The sequence below is a fragment of the Cryptomeria japonica genome, chromosome 3, assembly GCF_030272615.1.
Source record: "Cryptomeria japonica chromosome 3, Sugi_1.0, whole genome shotgun sequence".
NCBI lineage: Eukaryota > Viridiplantae > Streptophyta > Pinopsida > Cupressales > Cupressaceae > Cryptomeria > Cryptomeria japonica.
Window position 1 is genome coordinate 470,070,183 of NC_081407.1, and position 23,088 is coordinate 470,093,270.

General features: G+C 35.6%; 1 protein-coding gene across 3 annotated transcripts in view; it reads right to left on the reverse strand.

The window, feature by feature from the left end:
• Positions 1-23,088, reverse strand: part of LOC131041373 (histone deacetylase 5) — a 223,456-nt gene that overhangs the window by 169,021 nt on the left and 31,347 nt on the right. For 2 of the 3 annotated variants that reach the window (XM_059218409.1, XM_059218410.1), the window contains exons 3-4: positions 19,272-19,418; positions 18,957-19,069 (exon numbers count right to left, since the gene is read on the reverse strand). In XM_059218409.1, the coding sequence (XP_059074392.1) occupies positions 18,957-19,069; positions 19,272-19,418 (260 nt within the window). Of the gene's footprint in view, positions 1-17,340; positions 17,949-18,956; positions 19,070-19,271; positions 19,419-23,088 lie in introns of those variants that run through there. The other variant, XM_059218411.1, reaches the window with a different exon arrangement.

Below are 23,088 nucleotides of genomic sequence, written 5' to 3' on the forward strand. Positions count from 1 at the left end.
AGTAAGCATAGGTCCTCTCTCACAAATTTTGAGACCCTGCCAAAGGTGACCCACCTGGCATGCACATCGTAGGTCAATGTAGGTGCCAAGGTGGGAAAAACTAAATTGAAATATTTCAAAGCTATTGGGTTCAATTCCAATGGTCCCTATGCCAACTTCATGGCCCTTTAACATTACATATTTGTTCATAGCAAGTGATTGTATCCATACATCCCAGCTGCTAGTTCTTCGATGGATGGGTGAGTTCTTTGCATTGAAATTGGATGTGATTGAGATGGCATTTTCTATACTTTTTTAAGAAGATTCACTTGAGATGGATTTGGAGGAATATGAGAACGATTGGGAGAATAATCTAGTGGATTGTCAAAAGCAAAATTGTCAAAAATTCATTAAAAGGGAAGAAGTCAAGTATACCTAAGAACCTAGGTGGAGGAGAATTTAAAGACCAATTTCAATCATGATCACCCTCTTAAATCAGATCACAAGCTATGAGGAAGCTTATAATTTCAAGCATGGATATTTCTACAATATAAGTACTATATGCAATAGGAAGAAAAATTTTGATTCGTCCACCTTAGTCAATGATTGTATGCATAAACAACTGACAAAATTTGAGCAAGCTCATGAGTTCTAGATGACATCCTACATTGTAGACCAGATGGCACACCATGGTGCTTTCACAAGGTTGAACACTGTAGGACCACACCAATGTACTTGTGCATATAGCTACCTGCCACAACTAGACTACATAGAACCTCTCAAACATTATGAAAGGGTGAATGATGCTTTCCTTATAGGCTTATACATTCAGTACAAGGGATGAAAGATCAAATGCACATTAGAATTTCAAAGATGCAAGAGCCATCATCTTAGATTGGATAGATTGGTGCATACAATTTCCTACATTCACTTGCATTTGCGCATTTGGATTTGCATCCTATCTTTACAAGCTGCTGAGATATCCAAGCGACAAAGTCATATTTATGGAATATCTTTTGCAAGTCTCTGAGGTGCATTTTTTCTTGAGAGGAATGCATAGCCTTGGGATTGGTTTAACAATTCAGCTGGGAATATAAAAGTGCAAGACAGCTACAAATTCCAACTTCATCAATGAAGAAAGGCAAGATTCAATTTAAACCATTCTACAAAAAAACACCTATAACACAAATGGTAGTATTATGCGAAAGAGGTTGGGGATCAAATTTATTCATATTCCAAAGATTGAGAACTATTGGGCCAATTCTGCAAATAAGTTCAAAATAAGATGAAAGGATGTCAGCCATTAGATAGTTTGTCAATTTGGAGATAATTTTTTGGAGGGTATAGAAGGTGTTTCAGATGATGAAGCCGACATTTTGTCACCTCAATGCATAAGAAATAACATGGATCAGCAGCCATTACCCTTGGTGAATTGGTCTAAGAAACAGGTCACCTAAAATCAAGAGAGGGTGAATATAGTTTTAGGCACAACAAACTTTTTTTAGGCTCAAAATGGACAAGAAAATCAGCACTTTTAAAGGAAAAATAACCAGTTTTAGAGCTACCAATAATGAATGTACTTTCTCCTTCAAAAACATTGATAGAATTTCATTGAAAAAAGTGGAGGAAGCACTAATGAAAGGGAAAAGAAAAAGGGGGTTAATGTAGAATAAAAGGGAAAAGAAAAGGTGGTGTAATGTAGATTCAACTCTAAAAGAGAGAAAGAGAAGGCTAATTGCTAAGAAGAGAATTGGTATTCCTATGCCAATTCAACAAGAATAGCCAATATTGTCATCTATTCCTCCTTCACCTATTAGAGTACCTTCTCTAAAAAATTTAACACCAGCTAAGCCAGAAACCCCAGATTCCATCACCAACATAGACTGCTTCTTGCCCTCAAGGGCCTCCAAAAATAGAGTGTATAAGAAAGAATAGAGGCTGTTCCAGCATGTTTGAAGGAAATAGTAGTTAAAAAAAGAAGAGGACCTTCATAGTAAATCAACTTTGAAACACTCAATAAATTGTTTGAAGATTCAATCGAAAAGAAGAAAAAGTGAAAATCTAGGATGACAAAAATAATTAAAGGCAATTTGATTATTGAGATAGCTATCCCTCCAAATAAACAAATCTATTTTGAATACTACTACATCTGCTGATTTTCAAATTACCAATACAAATTTGGGGGCAAGCACTCATCATGGGGATTTGAATATGCTAGTGATCATAACAAGAAATATCAACAAAAGGGTTATAAAAGATGGGAAGATAAGGCAGCCTTGAAAGCTGAGGTCAAACACTTCAAAAGTATATCAGTCATTTTTCACAATCCTCTTACAAACCCACAGCATTCATGGCTCAAATATTGGATTTCACCGAGGATTAGAAGCAACTAGATTATGTTTTTCCTACAGGTGTGAGTATGTGTTTAGTGCATTGTAGATAACCAGAATATGACAATATACACAGATGCAGACAAATAGATGAACTCAATACTGCATTCTCATTAATAACATGTGCCAGTACATCAGACAACATCAAGCCTGTACTATCCTACCACAAACTGGAAACAAGGACGACTATATAGGTGCTAATATAGGTGATTGGTTTGAAGATTGTACTACAATTTGTTTATGTTGTAATATATGGGAAATATATGTATTACTATGATGATTTATTCAAATGTTAATGATGCCATGAATTGTATATCTAAATGATGTTTTTAGCGAATAATATTGTTTACAGGCCTAAAATAAGGAATATCTCAAGAAGGGACATTACATACAAATACAAAGTTTGAACTTACAATGACAACCAATTGATCCAATCATCGTCTCGGAGAAGTGACAGAAGTCTTTGAGATTTCATGGAAACTTTAATTCCTTTTTGTATAAGTATCTTTGTAGTTGTTAAAAGTTGCTGTTTTTGTTTTCCTAGTAATAGTTTCTTTACAACATCAACTTCTCTGACATATATACCATCCATATTATCCTTGAAGATATGTCACCAATTGTGAGTTTCACCTCATTCACCACTTCTAGATGTTAAGCATCTCAATGACAAGGGATTCAAATGAAGAAGCTTTAGGATATATCTGGATAAAAACCCAACTTTAGACATTATTTTTGTCCAAAATGTCGATGTATCATTAAACTATATTATGACCATGACCCTCGTCTATTTATATTGCTAAAAGAATTAGAGATGTCAAAATGATCCAACCCAATCAATGTAGCAAGTGACAATAATGGTTACACTCTTTCAACCATGGGTGGGAATTGATCCACTTCATGTTGTCCAAAAGCATTATAATATCTACATTTGAATCAAACCACTTATAAACAAACATATTCATCCATGTAATATTTCCTAGCACTACAAATATCACCCTTAATCAAGATCAAATATATCTATGAGAAGGATTGGAGATTAAGTGATTAGGATAATGTATCAGCTAATAGATTGTGTTTTTAAGATGTGGAGACTCAAACATTCACTCTTTCCTTTTTATTAATTGTGTACCCACAAAGAAATCAGGACAAGAGTGGAAGGACCCACAATTGTCCAAGTCATTGGACAGCTTGCAGATATTATGCTTCAAATTGTTGTCATTATTGACCTAGGTAATCTAGTCATAGATGTCCACATCAATGTAACTTTTGTACAAAACACTTTACTTGACCTAGGTGAAGCCATTAACATTATGACCAAGGAAAACATGCAATCCCTACAACATATCAGTCTTTGCCTTGCTCTCATGGTGTTCCAACTAGTAGATCAATCAATTGTTAAACCAAAGGGAGTAACTAAAGATTTGGTCATCACACTTGATTTCTAGGAATATCTAGCTGATTTCATGGTCCTCTACCCAAATGACAACCTATGAGTGTACCCCCTCATCCTAGGAAAAACATGGTTGGCAATATTTGATGCATTCATTGTCTGTAGGTCAAGGAATATTGATCATTTCTTATGGAAACATGACAAAAACAATTTTTGTACTCACCAACTCAGCCCTCCTTCGATCAAGAACAATGTGTGTGACTAAAACTTGAAGGTAATCATTAATATTCGAACCAAACATAGATGACTCTAGGAAGAAGCCCTAGAAATAGAAATTCAAGGTGAAGATACCATTCATTCCAATATTATCCAGAACAATTACAAGTTACAGCATTAACTTACAAGTGAACAACTACCTAAGATGTGTGTCCTATCCGCTTCACAATTTTTTCCTACAGTAGAGCTTCAAACTTTATAGTAATTCATACTTTCCATCAATTGTTGCCTCACAACTACATTCTTTGCATCATGTAGAAACATTGCTTCAATGATAGCAACATCCAAAAAGTTGATATGTCTCCCAACAAGCCACTTAACATCAACAGTCAACTGAACTTGTAACAACAGAATTAACTAATCAGTATAAAACAACCTTTGCATGGGACTATCACAATATGAAAGGGCTCGACCCAAACCTAAGCCAGCCACGTAGGATGACATTTGCAGTTCAATATATTGTTAAAGAAAATTTACAAAAATCTTGGATGTAGGCTTCATCTACCCCATATCAAACAGCCAGTGGGTTTCCCCTCTAGTGATAATGCCTAAAAAAGGAGGCAAGTGACATGTCTATATTGACTATAAGAGACTTAACGTTGCCACAAGTAAGGACCATTTTCCCCTATTGGTTGAAAATTTTGTACACCTGGGAAGGCGTGCAAAATTGTGGTTTCAGCCACAACGTGTGAGTTAAAAACTTTCCTAATATTAAGGGAAGGCTCCCCCTTTCCTACTATTACAAACTAACTATAACATATAAGCACTAATCTATCTTGGGTGGGACAACATCCTTTTCTCTTTTTTCAAAAAAGATGATATTCTTTTCTCTTTTCAGAAAAGAAACTATTACTAGGAAAACAAAAACAGCAACTTTTAACAACTACAAAGATACTTATACAAAAAGGAATTAAAGTTTCCATGAAATCTCAAAGACTTCTGTCACTTCTCCGAGACGAGAAAATAGAAATAGAGCTCAAAGTCTTTATTTTCCATTATCTTATCTACCTTTCCAAATAATTAGAATAAGAACAACGTACAACATACAACAACACAAAGTCTGTTGATATGGTGCACTTCTAAATTACTACAAATGGGAGCAACTACAAGCACAAAGTCTTACAATTCCTCTTTACTATGAAAACTCAACTGTAATAATTTAATCCTTAATACTTGTAGCACAAAGTCTACAAGAAATCAGATCAAAGCTCCTTTCAACAATCTTGTTAGAACCTCAAGCAAATGCAGAAAAATATATCACTATGACACAAGAACACAATGGATATAAGAGCAAGGCTTCAACACAAAGTTTGAAACTCAAATGCTTTCTTGATATTACTTCAGAAACCAATTTACAAGTATGAAGCACAAAGTCTTTATGACTATAAATTTCTGCATAGTTTTCTTGCTTGCTAAAAAGATAAATTACAAAGAGCACCCTCCGATATATATTGGAGAAGGGTTGTGAGCAAAAAGTGGGAGAAGTCCAACTAACTAAAACTTTTTCCACAACCACTATAACTAACTATGACTTATTCCAAATTACCGTCCTACTGTATTTCAACTTCGAATTTGTTTACAAGTAATTACAAGTTACAAAGATACAAGTAATGTGATTACTTGCAATTAAAAGCTTTCACTTTACATGTAATTTGTCAAAACTAAATTACAAATGTGTAATTGAAACTAATCTAAGTGTTCGAGACACGACTCTATTTACATCATCCTTTGTCTAAGAGGTCTTCATGCTGGCACTTATAGTATTCAAGATCAATGAAGGTCTTTGTCTAGGAACATCAACTTGCATCATTTGACCATGAAAGGTAATGATAGCGACCTTATGAAGATCAACCACTGAACTCGAAGATAATGAACATTCTTTATTGGCCACTATGATAGTGAAAGTCATTGCTTGTTACCACCAAGTGCTGCTACAATGCATTATAACAATGTATTCCTTTGCTGCATTACTCCTTCATTTGTCAAGTTCTCTTATCATGGCATTGACCTCCACATTTAGTAAAAGAAAGAAAATATTCTCAATGGTGAGACTAGAACTGTCGTCCCTGATTATAGATAGGACTTCACTTAGTCATTGTTCTCTGCTTCATGGTTCATGCTATTTTGATCCTCTCTGTGCATATGACAGCGTACTCTTTTCATATGATGTCATCAACATATGACAGCACTAGCTTTTGTTTACTGTCTTCACATGCATTGAGACCCCTTGCAATCGGGTTTTAGACACCTAATTGCAAGTATTGACCTTGCAAAGAGAAAAAGTAGGAATGAGAGTATGCGAGATAGGAAAAACTTTCACACTTTGCACTTGCAATCGGGACTTAGAGACCTGAATGCAAGTAAACAAGTCTTGCATGAAAGGTGTATGCTTGCAATCAGGTTTCCAAGACCCAATTGCAAGTGAAAGTGATTGCAAATGAGTGGCATTGTATAGGCTTGCAATCGGGGCTTTGAGACCCGATTGAAAGTAAGCATACTTGCAAGGATGGTGAGAGAAACAAACTTGCAATTAGGGTTCTAGGACCCGACTGCAAGTGGGAATGTTTGCAAGGGAGGGACAAACTAGCAATTGGAGTTTCAAGACCTGATTGCAAGTGCAATTGAACTATGAAGACAAGGCAATGAACTAGAAGAACATACAAATTTGTAGGGGTACTATTTTTTGAAAATTCAAAAATTGAGACAACATCCCCTTCTTTTTATTGACCAAGACTTTGATACATTAGCAAGAAAATGATACTTTTCTTCTTCAAAAGGTTTCAGCGTTCATAACCAGATCAAAATTGCACCCAAGGACAAAGACAACACCACATTCACGTCCTTGGAGTACATATGCTTATGCAGTCTTTCCATTTGGATTGTGTAATGCCCCTACTACTTTCCAAAGGGCTATGTTAGGCTCTTTTTTTTTTTGTAACTTAAATTTTTTACTCTTTCCACATGGTTATTTTTCTCTAGTCCTGAATTATATAAGGATGTTCCCTAATTATAATAAACCAAGAAATCAACTTTATCAAAATTCAATAAGGTGACATGATTATAAATTTATAATATGCCTATCTTATGAACTTATCTTCCTTGAAGGCAAGTTTCAATGGTCTTGAACATAATTGAAAAAATTGGACTCAGCAATGACTTGGCAAGCCCAAAAAATTTTAAAAACTCAGGACTCGCGAAAACTCGGGGAAAAACACCACAATAACTCAGCAACATTATCGAACATTTGAAAATACATTTGTTTTAAAATATTCTTCAAAAACACACATTTACATCGAATTTGTAGAACATGCATTCATTTCCATGATATATAAATCAAAGTTTGAGTTAAATACATAGCATAGACCAAAAAACAAGTGCAACATGTGAATAAAATTGAGTTCAATACATATCAATGTATCATAGTGACATAGACCACAAAACAACTTCAACCTCGAAAATTTTGAATACATATCAAGTTCAAGTTTTGGTATCAATAAAAATGAGAAATCATAAATTACGTCTACAACTAAAGCTCAAAACAGATTGTTGCCGTTGGGTGGGTGGTGCTGAAGTAGTTGCAACATCCTCAATAAAGGCCTCGACCATAGTGATAGGTGCCTCAATAGGTGCCTCTGCTGCATGGCCAACCTTGTGTTCCTCCTCGCATGCTACCACTTTCGCATCCCATTCCTCTCCTACCCTCTCCAACTCACTTAGTTGTTCATCAGTAAGGAATGGATCCACATCATCATCAACATCAGTAGCAGCAACCCAATCTGCTGAATATGGATCAATGTCATCCAAGTCGAGTGCTTCATGTGAATCTTGCCCTTGAACCTTCTTTTCATGCAATCGAAGGTTGTACCGCGCATCAACAAGATCATTCAAGCATTATTGAGTCAACCTATTGCACTTTTTTGTGTGAATGGCCTCAAAAACACTCAAGTTGCTCTCACAACCAGAGGCACTACAGGGCTGCAATAATATGTGGATGACAAGCTTTTGAAGATTAGGAGTTGTGGCACCATAATCTTCCCACAAAAAATCTGCAAGGATAAAAAATGTCAATTATAACTTGTAAAGATTTTAATTCTTAAAGAGTGAAATAAATGGTAAAATAAGATTAAACATGTTTTTTTTCACTTTGTTGTAGGGTGTCTCTCCTACATTTGCAATCAAGTGAAGAAACAATGGCCATGTGGCCTTCTTGTAGCTTTGCAACTCATCAAGTATCAAGTCTCAAAGGTGCTCATCATCAACTAGTCTCTGAATGCATGTGTTCAAGTAAAAAAACTTGGGATTCAAGTAGTAGGTAGCAGCATGAATATATTGGTGGAGTTGTTGGTTCCACCTCCGATCAATTATGTGCCATATGGGTTCATATTTGGTCTTGTTTGACCCATACAAATGTTGAATCACCTCTTTGGCCTTATCCATGGTCTCATATAGATACCCCATGGGATTATATTCCCCATCAACCATTCACAGAACCCTCACCAACGGTTCCAACACCTAGATATAAAAAAATTAACAGAATCAGCAAATTGTAATATTAGAAAATTAAATAATAAATCATCAATTAAAGTTTCAAAACTAACAATGATGATATCCTCCACCATCTTGGCAAAACTAGAATCAAAAATGGCAATCACGACCTTATTTGTTTCAGGCTTCCTACTCTCTAGCCATCTCTCACTCACAAACATCCGCTTCAAGTTGGGCAACGTAGCTAGTATGCTCTGCAAGGTGAGGAAATTGGTAGCAAAGTGTGTGACTTCTGATCACACAAGATCCTTACCATCAATGTGCTCTCACAAGATTCAAGACCCATGTGTGATTGTAGATGTATTTTGTGATATTTTTTCCATCTTCAACCACTTCCTTCACCCAACTTAGTTTCCCTATGCCCTCAAGGAGCAAGTCAAGACAATGGGCAGCACAAGGGCTCCAAAATAATGTCAGATGCCTAGCCATTAGAAGTTTGTTCGCTGCCACATATGCAGCTGCATTATCAATCACAACCTATGAAATATCCCCCAAGGATATTTCTTCCAGATTTTTACCAAATAAACCACATAAAATTTAAACAACAATTTTGCATGCAATTGATTTCAATACACCTTCAATTTAACTAATATTCATTAATTACCACACTGAAATAATAGTTTTGAAATCTAAATTAAACATTGCATAAAATCCTCAAAAGAACATCGTCAGAAATTACCAATCCCAACCATAGCATTTAAAGTCGGATTGGACAATCGGCAAACATACATTTGAAAACACATGTGAGTCACCTGCCTGATAACTCCAACTGACTATGGGTTTCCGTCCAATGCCTCCAAGCTCGAGGGTTTGCTCCCTCAAACCTGCTGAAAATTAGAGCTTCCCAGAAACTCTCCAAGAGAATCAATCTCCAAACATAAAACCAAGCATAAACCAAAATGAGCCTCTCCAAGTTATTAAATAGCACAACCTTGTGACTCTTCGTTTGCCCATTGCCTATCTCTTGGAATTTCCTTCTATTAATTAAGTGACTTTACTTTATAATTTGATGTTGGCATAATAGACACTTTAATCTGCTTAAATAAATGATTAAATTAAGTTGTATTTAAGGTTATTATGTTTAGACAGCTTAAACTTAATTATTTAATGGATTTCCCAATGATCCAAAAAGGGTACATTACAGTCCTCCCTCCTTAAAGATTGCTTGTCCTCAAGCAATCATGAATCTACATACCAATACCAAATCCCAAACCATCCTCAGGAACACTGTTTTACTAATCCGCTGCGCCACGCTGATTAAAACATCTACATACCCATGACGAAGCAGCATATATAGGTCCACAAGAGTCAATGCACCTAACATGTCACTACCTAGATCCCATATCAATCTAAAGAATGTTTTTCCAACAATCCGCTGCCCAGAATTTTGAAGCCACTCGACAAAATCCCACTGAAGTAATGCACTGATCATGCCAATGCCAAGATTCCACATTATCATGTTGTTACTGTCAAATATGAGGAGATAGTAGTAACGCAAGTAGCTAACAACATTGAACAACTCTCCAATTGTGAATGATCTCCCATGGAAGTGCATAACACTCATCATAGGCATACAAATAAACATAACAACCCATCCTGAGCTACTAGTGTAATCCATAACAACTCTCATAGGTTTGGAAACTCTAAGAGCACTAAGATCAATACCATGATATATATTCCAAAGATGCCCCACAACTAGCTGCACTGAAGTCTGCAAGTACTTTGAGGTCAACGCCAACGCTAGGAAGGAACTAGCACAACAGTAAACAACCTGAAATGCTGTTGAATACATAGGAATCATGAGTAAGGAAGTAGCTGATAAATCATTTCCTCTTATCAAATCATACCTACCATCCACCCTCAACCGAGAACAGCTCATCTGCTGAACCAAAGAATCCATCCAACTCATGTGTAAATCACAATCTGAACTCATATGTAGGCTGATTAGTAAGTGGGCAGCAGTACTAACTATAAAAATCAATCCACTACTCCAATCCTATGGCCAAATCTCATCAATAGGAACTACACCTAAGTCCCAAATCATGCAATCAATTCCATTCTAATCACTGGAGTCAGAAAGAACTCCCTCATCCATCTCAAAGAGTGGACTGTCAAATGTCCAATCAGCATCCACCTCAAACAAAGAATTGTCAACAACCTGAAAATTATCCTTTACTCCCAACTCATATTGAAGTTTTGGCTGGTTCAAAAGTGTGTCATTTGATTATTTGGGACAACTATCCAAGTCATAAGTCTGTTGTATGCTGTCAAGTTCCTTAATCACTTCCTTGAAGAACTCGGTCCTTTCTTGGTTCTCTTGCTCCCTATACTAATTAGTGACCGAAATTTGATTTTTTGCTTCTTGATAAGCAATTTGTGTATTCTCGAATGTCTCATGTGTATTGATAAGCTTCTTGATGAGCTTATTCACCTCATCCTCTTTTTCCTTCAATTTATTAGCATATACTTCAGCAACCTTCAAAATATGATCCCTGTCTGAAAGTAAATACAAATATTCAGATTTCATTGATTCCAGAGCCACTTTGACCATTTGTAAGTCAGCAACATAAGAATCACCTTCCATACTCCTTTGATTCTTTTCCACCCGAGCCTTCCTGTAAAGATCTTCAATGATCCTATGAGTGTCATCATAACATACTAAGGCTGCAACAACCATATCATTAGTAACTTTCAGCTGATTCATCAAAGTATGTTTCTCATAATTGTCATTTTGAAAAGTATTTTCTGATTGGTTATCCATAACACCCTCATCCATCAGTGAAGTGCTGCTATTAAGAACACACGACTCATTGTGCCTTTCAAGGGTGTTGTCAATGTCATCATAGGCCTCAAACTCCTTGTTTGATTGATTTGCATGCAAAGTCAAGGCTGCTGCTATGTCACCATTTTCAAGCAAAGTCTCATCATGTGAAGATTCATACACTTCATTGGAAACTTCCTGAGTCTTCAACATGCTTTCTCCATGAGTAGGGTCTTCCTTATCAAAATGATTGTCAATAACAACTTCTAAGTCACCAATATAGAGATTTGTATATCCCTTATTTATAACAACAACCGAATCCTTCTCCTCACAAGCATTTGTGTTATTTTGTTGGAACAAGAGTGTGACATTCCTTTTTTCTTCATTGCTGGTCCATACATCTTTGGCTGACTTGACATCTTTAGTTTCCCCACAAATATGATTAGGTGTCCAAGTCTCCCAGCATGTAAAAACAAATCAGTTTCCTTCTCATTTGGTTCCTCCTTTTTTTGGCAGTCCCTGCAACCTGCAAGCCCATTGAGTTTAATTCGTTTTCAGTCATAGGTTCCCTGAACCTTTCAATTTTCTTCTCAATCAACCCTTTTGAAAACTCATAAAAACAATGTGTGACAACCAACTCCTTACACCAAATAGCTAATAAATCTAATTGTAACTGGCTACAGATACCATCATCCTCATCTAGGATCGTGGATAATATGTCGAACATATTTGTCTTCACCTTATCCGAATGGCGTTTCCTGATTTCAACAATGAAACAATTGAACATTTGAAGAATTATTTTTTCACATTTGACATCCAACATAATGATGAATGATCTAGTACTTGCCATGAATTCTAAAATCTTAGCCCTCTTACCAAAAGTAGGGGCTTTGACATCATGTAACCCATGTAGGCTCTCCACAATTAGTTGTAGAACCCTCTTCAATATGTACTTGTTACAAGTGTGGTTGTCGTTGCACCAAAAGATCGACCTGTTAATGCCCGATACAACCACTAGACTTATAGAATACACAAGAGGCAGTTAAGCTATGTCACAAACCCGAGCGCTGTGTTGCACAGCACAAGGAGACCAAGGGCACACACCTTGCAACAATCCCCCCCAGCACAAGCGAGGGGTTTGAACCTGTGACCAAGCTCTGACACCACTTGTTACAAGTGTGGTTGTCGTTGCACCAAAAGATCGACTTGTTAATTCCGGATACAACCACTAGACTTATAGAATACACAAGAGGCGGTTAAGCCATGTCACAAACCCAAGCGCTGCGCTTCGCTGCACAGCACAAGGAGACCAAGGGCGCACACCTTGCAACAATCAAGAGTTATCGTTATAGGGTGCTACAGGAGCTATTATTCTTATAATCTCACTAAAACAAGTAGCCACTGCAAGTCTCACCTCTTCATATGGATGTTCCATAAACCCATGTTGGATCAAAGAAAGCATGGAGGGTTGCAAAGCCCAATTCAGAAGCCTCCAATCTGATTGGTCTACCTTGGACAAATATGAGCCCAATTCCTGCAACTTAGAGAGAACACCATCAGGAATTTTAATGGACTCCAATTGCAAACCAATTACATAGAGTAAATTTCCTATTTCTTTTTCTTTCTGCAAGTCCCTTAGCTGAATACTATTAAATGTATCATTGAGTTCTTTTGAAAAAAGAACACTTTTCAGATCTGCCATTGTCTTCATTTTGTTTTCTCCAAACTAAATTTCCCCCAATCTGATGTACACTTCTACATGTTGAAAGATGCTACTGTTGTTTGCAACTAAACCACACATTGTTAATTTGTCAAACAGTTTTCTCACAAGTTGATCAATGAGTTTCTTGTTATGTTCTCTAAAATTTCAAACTTAACTGTTACTGTAGTATCCAACCCCAATTGTCTATCGGTTTTTGCCTTTCCACTCTTGTAATTTTATAAATAGTTTGCTTGGTGGAGATATTGTATTGTTTCAAAACTTTCAGAGATAAGAAATGGACTAATTTTGATGTTTCATAAACAAATGGGAGATATGCATTTACTAACAGTATTAGTTCAGTTCCTTCATATAATCAGTTGTAACCAAGATATTACTCCAAAGCATATTTATCTCTGAACTCACACAAACGTAATTATCTATGGTAGTCACAGGAAATCTTATAGCCACAACAGAGAAATACATGAAGTCATAAATAACTTCATTGAGCTCGACCACAGATCCTGTGCAGTTTTAACCACCTTTAGATAGGATAATGAATGCAGTAGCGAATGCCTCCACTAATGAGTCCAAAAAGGAGCCACACACGCACACACGGACTCAAAATTACCGATGTTGCCAACAATCAAACGATATCAGCAACCCATTCAACTTTCCTTATTCCTTTGCCATCATCATTCCAGCCTTCCTTAAGCTCCAATAAATCAGTCTTTCTTTGAACTCAGTGCAACTTCAAAGAGTGATTTAAGATGCTGCCCTATTTTGATACAATTCTTTTTTTTTTTTTGCACTCCCTTGGATTTAGGTTTTAAACATTTAGCAAACACTTGTCATTCAAAAATATCAAATAGTATGCTCTAGATGAGTATGTTGCGCCCAAGTCTCCACAACGGCAATGACCACTTGCAATATGTAGCAGCACTCTAAATAGTTGGACCACAGACAAAACACGGTAGTTTCTTTATCCAGCGTTTTCAATTCCTTCAATCACCCAATAATGATATCAACAGGAAAAGATCAATGTTCTTTTCTATTTCCTCGAGTTCCTCTTCGTGATTGCATTTCAATCCTGACACAAAGTATGGTTGTCGATTAATATCCTATTTGGGTTTCAAAGCATACGCATTGAACATATGGGGTATTTGTTGGAGACAAAGCTCTTGTATTCTCCAATATTCAAGAATTCCTCGGAACGATTGTCGGGAGCAGGCCCATCTTGTGCAGACTCTACAGGGTAAGAAGCTGTTACAGCTTCTAATTACTATAGCTTCAAAAATTCTCCAAGGCAGATAAATCCCATGCTCATATAAGAGAACCTTCGTTGAAACAATTAAGTTGTTATGGTATCCGCAATTTCCTTGTGAAAAAACCAAAGCAAATCTACAGCCCAAAAAACTCCACGGCAACGAGAGACGGGACCCAAAAAAGTGAGAGACGGGACCCAAAAAAACACTACCAATCAATTGCGATAAAGAAAAATAAACTCAAAATTATTTCTCCGGTGATGCCAAAATAATCTCCAGCGTACGCAAATTTGAGAAATATTTCAAACTCCCCCAATTGTTTTGTTTATACCTGTTCAAGGCACAATGGGTCTCGAAGAATTCAGCAAATACTTGCGGCTTCAGATAGCACACATTCACACACGATAGTTCAGAAATATTCAACTCCCCAAACCCGAACCAAGGAGTAAATACTTGGAAAATCTTCAGCTCACAAAACTTAATACGGCAAGCATTCACAGAACCAGAAAAATGTGCAGGAATTTTCCAACTCCTCCTTCACACCATATTTATTTCTTCAAGCATGGGTCAAATATTTCGTTTGGTTCCTCCCAAAAGCTTTCCAAGAAATAATCACCAAAATCTTTCCAATGTATTTTGGAAGCTGAAATAAATATTAAAAAACCTTTGATAAGCCCACGCCTTTCTTGTGATATTAAGTCGTGACAAAGAATGGAAATATTTGTCGCAACAAAATTTGCCCAAACTTTAAAATATTTTATTTCCCAAACTATAGTGTCGAAATATAATAAGTCGCTCCAAAATATGGTGTCGTTCCAAAGATAATGATCGCACCACGCAATTAAATTGACACCAATATTAGAGAGTGTCGCTGGAATATTTCTGACGCCCATGGATATGAAAAATTAATTTCTGAATAGAAGCAATAGACCAAGGATTTGGGAAGTGATTCTTTAATTTATTTCCGTCCAACTATTGATGGGAAGCGAAATATTTAAATCATTACTTTCATCATTAAATCGAACATTCACTTTATACAAACGCCCAGAAATAATCAGACTGCAATGTCTTTTAATTTATCAGCTTATCATAGAAGCGTTCACACAAATTTCTATCATTCATGAAATCTCACAAGCTGGAAAGAGAATCAGCTATGATACCACTGAAATGTCCCACTAGGATATTTGTTCCAGATTTTTACCAAATAATGCACATAAAATTTAAACAACAATTTCGCATGCAATTGATTTCAATACACCTTCAATTTAACTGAAATTCATTAATTACCACACTGAAATAATAGTTCTGAAATCTAAATTAAACATTGCATAAAATCCTCAGAATAACAACGTCAGAAATTACCAATCCCAGCCACAGCATTTACAATCGGATTGGACAATCGGCAAACATACATTTGAAAACACATGAGTCACCTGCGTGATAACTCCAACTAACAATGGGTTTCCGTCCAATGCCTCCAAGCTCGAGGGTTTGCATCCTCAAACCTGCTGAAAATTAGAGCTTCCCAGAAACTCTCCAAGAGAATCAATCTCCAAACATATGCATTCATAATTGAAAATACATTGTCCATATGCGAACACTTGTTTGCATGTAGTTCATTGTTTCTTTTTGGTTGGAGGATATTTTGATAGTCTTCCATTTCTATTATGACCTACAACCACTTCTTTATGCGCTACAAAGTTTTCCGTGTTTGTGAAATTCTATACCAAGTTGTATTCATAGTTCGAAGTGCTTTTGGCTATGATTCAGACCTGTTTACCTTTCATAATTGTGAAAGTCCAATATTGCAGACCTACAACCACTTTTTGACACACTACCGAGTTCTAGTGTTTGTGAAATTTATTACCAGGCTGTTGCTCATTATTTCTAAGTGCTTTTGGAAGTGATTCAGACATGTTTACCTATAATATTAGTGAAAATCCAGCTTTACAAACCTATAATAAAATTAAAAAATGTTTTTTTGAGCATTTGAGTCTTTTTTTTTTAAATGTGTTGGGAAAAGGGTGACGGCTAGTCGTCCCCGGGACGGTTAGGGGATGGGGGGATGTCCCCCAACCATATTGGGGACAGGGCGACATCCCCTTTGAGAATCACTGTCATCCCCAAGTTTCTGGGACATTTCCCACAAATTTTGAAATTTTAGGGATGGCAGGGTGACGTCCCTTAGCTGTCCCCAAGTCCCCAAAACATCCCCGGTACGGGGACAAGGGATTTTAGCTCGGGAACGCATCCTTGGGTTATGTAGTTAAAAATTAAAATATTAATACTATTATTTACAATTTTAAACTGTGAACTCTTTTTGATAAACATTAGCTGGTGTTGGTTAACAGATTTATCACCTAACTCTATATTCTCACGCCCACAAAGGTGACAAATGTAACCACAGTTGAACGAGTCTGAACAAACTATCTACTAACCGATTCTCTGCTTATTTTACAAGGTGACAGCTACCTTCAGATGATATTCAATGAATAGAAATTAACTGAAATGCTTTTAACCAGAAAGCAAATAAGGAAAGAGCTTTTAACCAGAAAGATTTGAAAAGGCATGCATAAAATACAAACACTTTTTTAGATTTTTCAAGATTTTGGATCAACTAGATCGCCACAAAAATACCATTCACAGATAATATCTTTGCAGCAACAGAAAACTGAAACCATTCACCACCTCAAATATAAATTCATACACTAATAACCATTCAAAAGAACAGAAAGCATCCACACATCATAATTCAAAGATTACGAATATCTGAAGCCACCAACCAAATTTTCTATATTCAAAACAATAAACAGAAATACACTTAAAGAAGTTTTTGTTATTAAGAGTAAAACAAAGTTTGCCCAAAAGATCCTAAAATGAAAATAAGTCCAACTATTTAAAACATTTAGAGAAACGGTTTCTTGAAGACAACCGTTTTTTTAAAATAACCAAATTTTCTATATTCAAAACAATAAACAGAAATACACTTAAAGAAGTTTTTGTTATTAAGAGTAAAACAAAGTTTCTCACAATACCTGTTCATGATTGATTCCAAGCTCGGGTCCTCTGGTATTATTGTGATGTGCAGTCTTGTTCTCCATTTTGAAATCAACCCGTCAGTAGTGGCTATGTTTTTGTGCATTTGATCCATCTCAGTCTCAAAGGTAGTAGTATGCATCTGCAAGTGACACAATCCCTTAAAGGATTCCAAAGAAATATTTTGAGGGTCTCTAATGTTCTTCTGATAATTCTCCTTGAACTGGCCCATCATTTCACCAAGTTCTCGTACATTCTCCTCAAAGCTATCCATAAGGTCAACATCCCTCTAGAGCACTGAGATTATTCTTTATTTTCAACATATCATTCAAATGTGTTTTAGGGCATCATCAATGTCACTGATATAATCACGGTAGATCTTTTCTTTCCATTCCAAGGCTTCTCGCCAGGCAAGATCAGCTTCCTTAGGATGTTTTACCAATTTTTCAATCATTAGAATGGTAGGGTTCAATGTCATGAGCTCTGTAACCTCCCTTGAAACAAATATGCTCCCATGTTCTTTCCTGACTTCTTGTAGCTTAGCTAACAATTCCTTCCTTTTATTAAATAAGATTACTAAAATCTGAACTATTACTAAAATAAGTTTAGTAACAGTGAATAAATATTAGTGTTAATATTTTAAATCAAAATGTTAATAACTTAAAATATTACATTTTAATATATTGTTATTAATACTATTATTTAAAATAAGAGTGTTAATAACGGTGTTATTTTAAATAGCAGTGTTAATAACTTGGTATATTAAATTTTAATATATTGAGTTATTAACATTGTTATTTAAAATAACAATGTTAATCGTAGAAAAAAAAAACAGTTAATAAGTAGTAAGTGTTAAAAATTAAACTAACAGTGTTAATCATAGAAAAAAAACAATTACTGTGTAAAAATAACAGTGTTAATCGTAGAAAAAATACAGTTAAAACTTAAAACACTTGTTCGAATCTTCAGCAAACAAATTCATGAAAACCTGAAAGTAACTGAAACGAACTTGAAGTCGGATTGTTGAAACTTGAAACGACATGGATTTTTGCCTACAATCATGCCCTTGTCGCGCGCATTTTTGCTTGTCGTCGTGCCTTAGTCGTGTTGTGATTTTTCCCTCCCATCACGGCTTGCAATTAAACGAAATGAAATAAAGTTTAGGTTTTTTCCGACTTCGAAACTTTTTTCGTTTTTTGCGCCGTTTTTGCCCGAGTTTCTACGATTTTTGATGATTTAGAAGGGTAAAACTCGCAGCGATTTTTTTTAAAACTCGTTGCCGAGTCAAACCGTGAGTGACTCGCGGCCGTCTAGGGCTTGCGAGTACTCGCGAGTCTTTCAAAGACGCACAAAGTTTTTCATCTTTGGCCTTGAAAATGAATAGTGCACATAGTGCATAACCAGAGCACAAAAACAAATTAAGAATATAAAGGCTTCAAAAGGGACACAAAATATAGAGGAGCATAGAACATCTAAGGAAAAATAAACCTCTTATAAAAATAATTGTAACAAAATTCGTCCTTATCCATTAGGCAAATAATGTACACTAGTAAATTATACGTTTGATAAGAATCAAATATAAAAAGAGGAATAAAATTAATAATCAATGTCATACCTATGAACAGAAAAGTACAAAACCTGTGGATCAGTCCAAAACATATTTTGTGTTCCATTACCATGATGAACATCCCAATCAACAATCAATACTTTGTGTATGCCCAACTCTGGCTGCAATTACAATTTCCAAATTTAAAAAGAAGTAGATGAGAAATTCTAGGCATGACAAAACATGTCAAAAGAGCAGAACTATAAATGAAAAACCCTAGATTTCACACAATGTCTGATTTGCAGAAAGCTAACAAGTTGCTAAGACTGTACAACATCTAATTAAGGGAAATGAATGCCAGGAGTTAGTAAATATGTAACCTACCCTCTTATGGACTAAATGTTGTGCTGCTATGGCTACATTATTGAATAAACAGAATCCCATGGGTTTATCGACCTCTGCATGATGCCCTGGTGGCCTAACAACAGCAACACCAGCATCAAGTTCTCCTAATGCTACCTTCTCTGATATCTGTAGACAACATGCCAATTTTGGAATTAGTTTTGTTTCATATTCAACTCCATGCATTTCACTTTATATTCAAAAATGAAAACAGCGGGACAAAGACAACAAAAAATTCTATAAAGACAATTATGTACATCATAACCTCCATTCAGAGAGAAAAGGCTCATGTTCATGAGATATAAACTTCACAACAAAAGAGTGTTTTTGTTTTAGTGTTGCATCAATGAAAATTAAACACGTGTTGAAAATAATTACATAACCTCCTTCACCACATACTCCTCTAAATTTAAAGAAAACTCGAAATGTAGAAAGATCATTCTAGTTTATTCATTATAGCAATGGACCTTGTTATAATATGTCTAAGTATCATAAGGTAACCTGTTGAGCATTGTAGTGGTAAATTTTTCCTTGTTTCCAAATTGGCAAGCTATAATAGGAAAGAATAGAGTATAGATATGTGTCGATGGACTCTCAAAACAATGACTGTAGTGACAAAGAGCTGATCTGGGAACACATTCAGCAAGTATACAAACACTGTAGAAATAAAACTACAGAGCAATAAACTATATAAGATACACAGAAATATACTACAAAATATGATGTGCTATAATTTATTATAGAAATACTATATTGCAGAGTTCAGCAGACACCCCATCTCCTCGCCACCCTATACCCATATGGACCTGGTTTGGGACTGGAACAGACTGGGTTAGCAGATCTGGGCAAACCCAGGCAGACCCAAGGGCCACCCAAAAAAAAAGCAATAAAATATTTTTTTCCACATTTTTATAAATAAAATAATGCTAAAATACCCAATTTCTCCCTTCTCTAGTATCAAATTTTCTATCTCATCCCCAGATACTACCTGGGTAGCTTGAATGGATCGATTCTCCTCAATTATACCTTGTGAAGGTTCTTTGTACAACCCTTTGAATGAGGAAAAGATGCAACCTAATTCACCATCTTCTCTAGTGTCTTCTTGCTTAATAATAATCAGAACACAACTTTGTTCCTCAAATGCTGACTTGATCTCACCTTCCTCAAAGAACTTATGGCATACTTCGGTAAGATTAGGCTCTTCTTACCTCCACAACCTTTCTTCAAAACTTGAAGAATTTGAGCAAAGTGGGTAGAATCTATAATTTTTCCAGATATTGTTGTTCCATCCATATCCTTTCATATTTTATTTTTCATACTTATTTTCAATTTGTTGATTCATCAAACATATGGAAGAATTCAAAGTATAACTATGCTAATAATTCCTTAACATATCAAAATCATGTTCACATTCAATAAATCCCATCCCAGGGCTGCCATCAGTACCATCTAATAGGCATTGAGGATCACCTAAGAATCTTTAAATTGCATTTGAATTTGCCAACATCTATGTGAGCCTTGATATTTCTAAATGGTTCCACCATAATTATTTGTTCAATGAAGCACGCAATATGTAAAAGTCACATAATAGACTCAAGCAACCAATCACCTACAAAACCAAAAACAACCTTCCACAAGAGAGTAACAAGAAATGAATGCTAGATTATAAAATTTATAAGAGGTACAATGGCATACATAATGTACAAGAGGAACGTTGCTTATATAGGTAAGGTGAGATATAGGACAACATAATCATATTACAAGTGTCATTATTATATGACATGAGACACAATAAACTAAATGATCTAATGTGCCCTACATAAACTTAACTAGGTGTGAATAGGACCTAGCAGAAAACCGGTTAGGGAAAACCATGTTCACACCAACACCTCACCCCCCCTTAAGTGCAACTTAAAGAGGAACAAACAAATGCAAACATGCAAAGATGGGTGCTAACAACAAAACCTAATGAGGTATATCCATGTACAAAATGTCTCTACAAACAGAGTAAAGGAGAAAAACCCATAGGAAAAAAGCACTCTCCAAAAGAGAGAAACTATGCAAACAATAATGTGAAGTGATGGAGTGATGGAAGGAGAACTCATCATGACCCTCCAAGAACTGCATCCATCACAAATATACAATATCCCCCTATAGGAGGGAAAGAGAGAAAGAAGTAGATCCTATGTGCTCAAAAATGAATGTTGAAGATGGTTCAAAACTAGCAAACTACATTTCTCCCCTTGGGAAGAAACAAAAGAAACTCCCACTCCAAGAAGAGAGATAAAGGAAGAAATATCATGATGTGAGCCTCTGAAAATTGCTCAAGGGTCCACACGTTGGAATCAAAGGAGTTCACAATGCAATGAGCTGAAACCTATCCAAAAACCTATAAAGATGCATGAAGAATAATCTCCAAACACAAAGATGATGTAATAACAAATGTGTTGCAATTGTCATCAAAAAGGAATATCCTCAAGTGTGTATCAAATCTGCAAGATGGGACTCACAAAACAATTCCACAATACCTACCAAAAAATCATCCCACAAAGCTAAATCTCAAATACTATAAACATACTGTTGAATTGAAGTATAGAAACCACAGCAATACTAAACTCTAAAGAAGCAAGAAATGGAGGAGATGGAAGTTCAACACAAGTCTCAAGAACCAAAGTGGATGAAAGAACACCAATATTCAAATAATCAAACTTCTCCTCAGGAATACAATTCATAGTAGATGCATGAGTGTGAGTATCAATCAAAGGAATTGCAATATCATCAGGGCCAAAATGTGAAAAGGTATGCAAGGGAAATGCATGATCAACCATAGCAGCAAAATCATTTGGGGGCAAAATTGACAAACTAAAAGTATAAGATTTCTTGAAAAATCAAGAAGAAATAGAGGAAAAAAAAAAGACAAAAACCATTTTTTTTTTAATTTAAGGGTGTTTCCATAGCATAGCGATAAAGAGGGCAACTAAAATAGAGAGTTTAACCCATGAATTTTAGAAAATAGGATTTTGTTGTTTAAATTCAGATTGTTAATTACATTGCATTGCACAAAGCATACTTCATAGTGCATATATAATAACTAAATGGTTACAGTTGACAAAATTTCAATTAAAATGTAGTGTGTACAAGGTCAACCTATAAACTAAGTACAATTTTTCAAAAAATCAAACGTCGCCAATGACTCTTGCTACTACAAATAGAGTAATGTGAGAGGGTTGCAATTCCTAGTGATGAAGCTCCTATTTCAGAGCCTCTCCTAAGTCATTCAACCTCATGACTATCCAAGTTGGCCTCCAGGATCTCAAAATCCTCGAGCTCAAGAAAGTCGCTAAAAAGACAGCTTTCTTTTGCTGAGAAAACATCACAAATTACAAAACAGGAAGCAAATGGTCTATATTTGTGATTTAATTGTACTTGAAATTTCTAGAACAATGTCAAAGAGAATATTATTTATAGTGTTAAAGGGAAATTATATGACAAAGGAAGCAATTGCAAAGTTCAACTTAATAGGGTTTGAATCAACTAGCTTAGAATAGAGTGATAGAAAATGTTTTTGAAAAAAATCTTACATCTCAAAAGACCACAAAGGACATTTAAGTGTTCTCATTGATTTGTAAAATTGTAAAGGGAGTGTTAAATATTTTTCCATTAGATAATAAAGACCTGCTAGTACAAAAGAAGAGAGCAAATATTTAAGCCACAATTTTAGCTATTATTATTCAAGTAAATTATCCTTAATTTTGCATATAAGTGGATGATGGAGTTAAAAAAATTGATGGACTTCAAG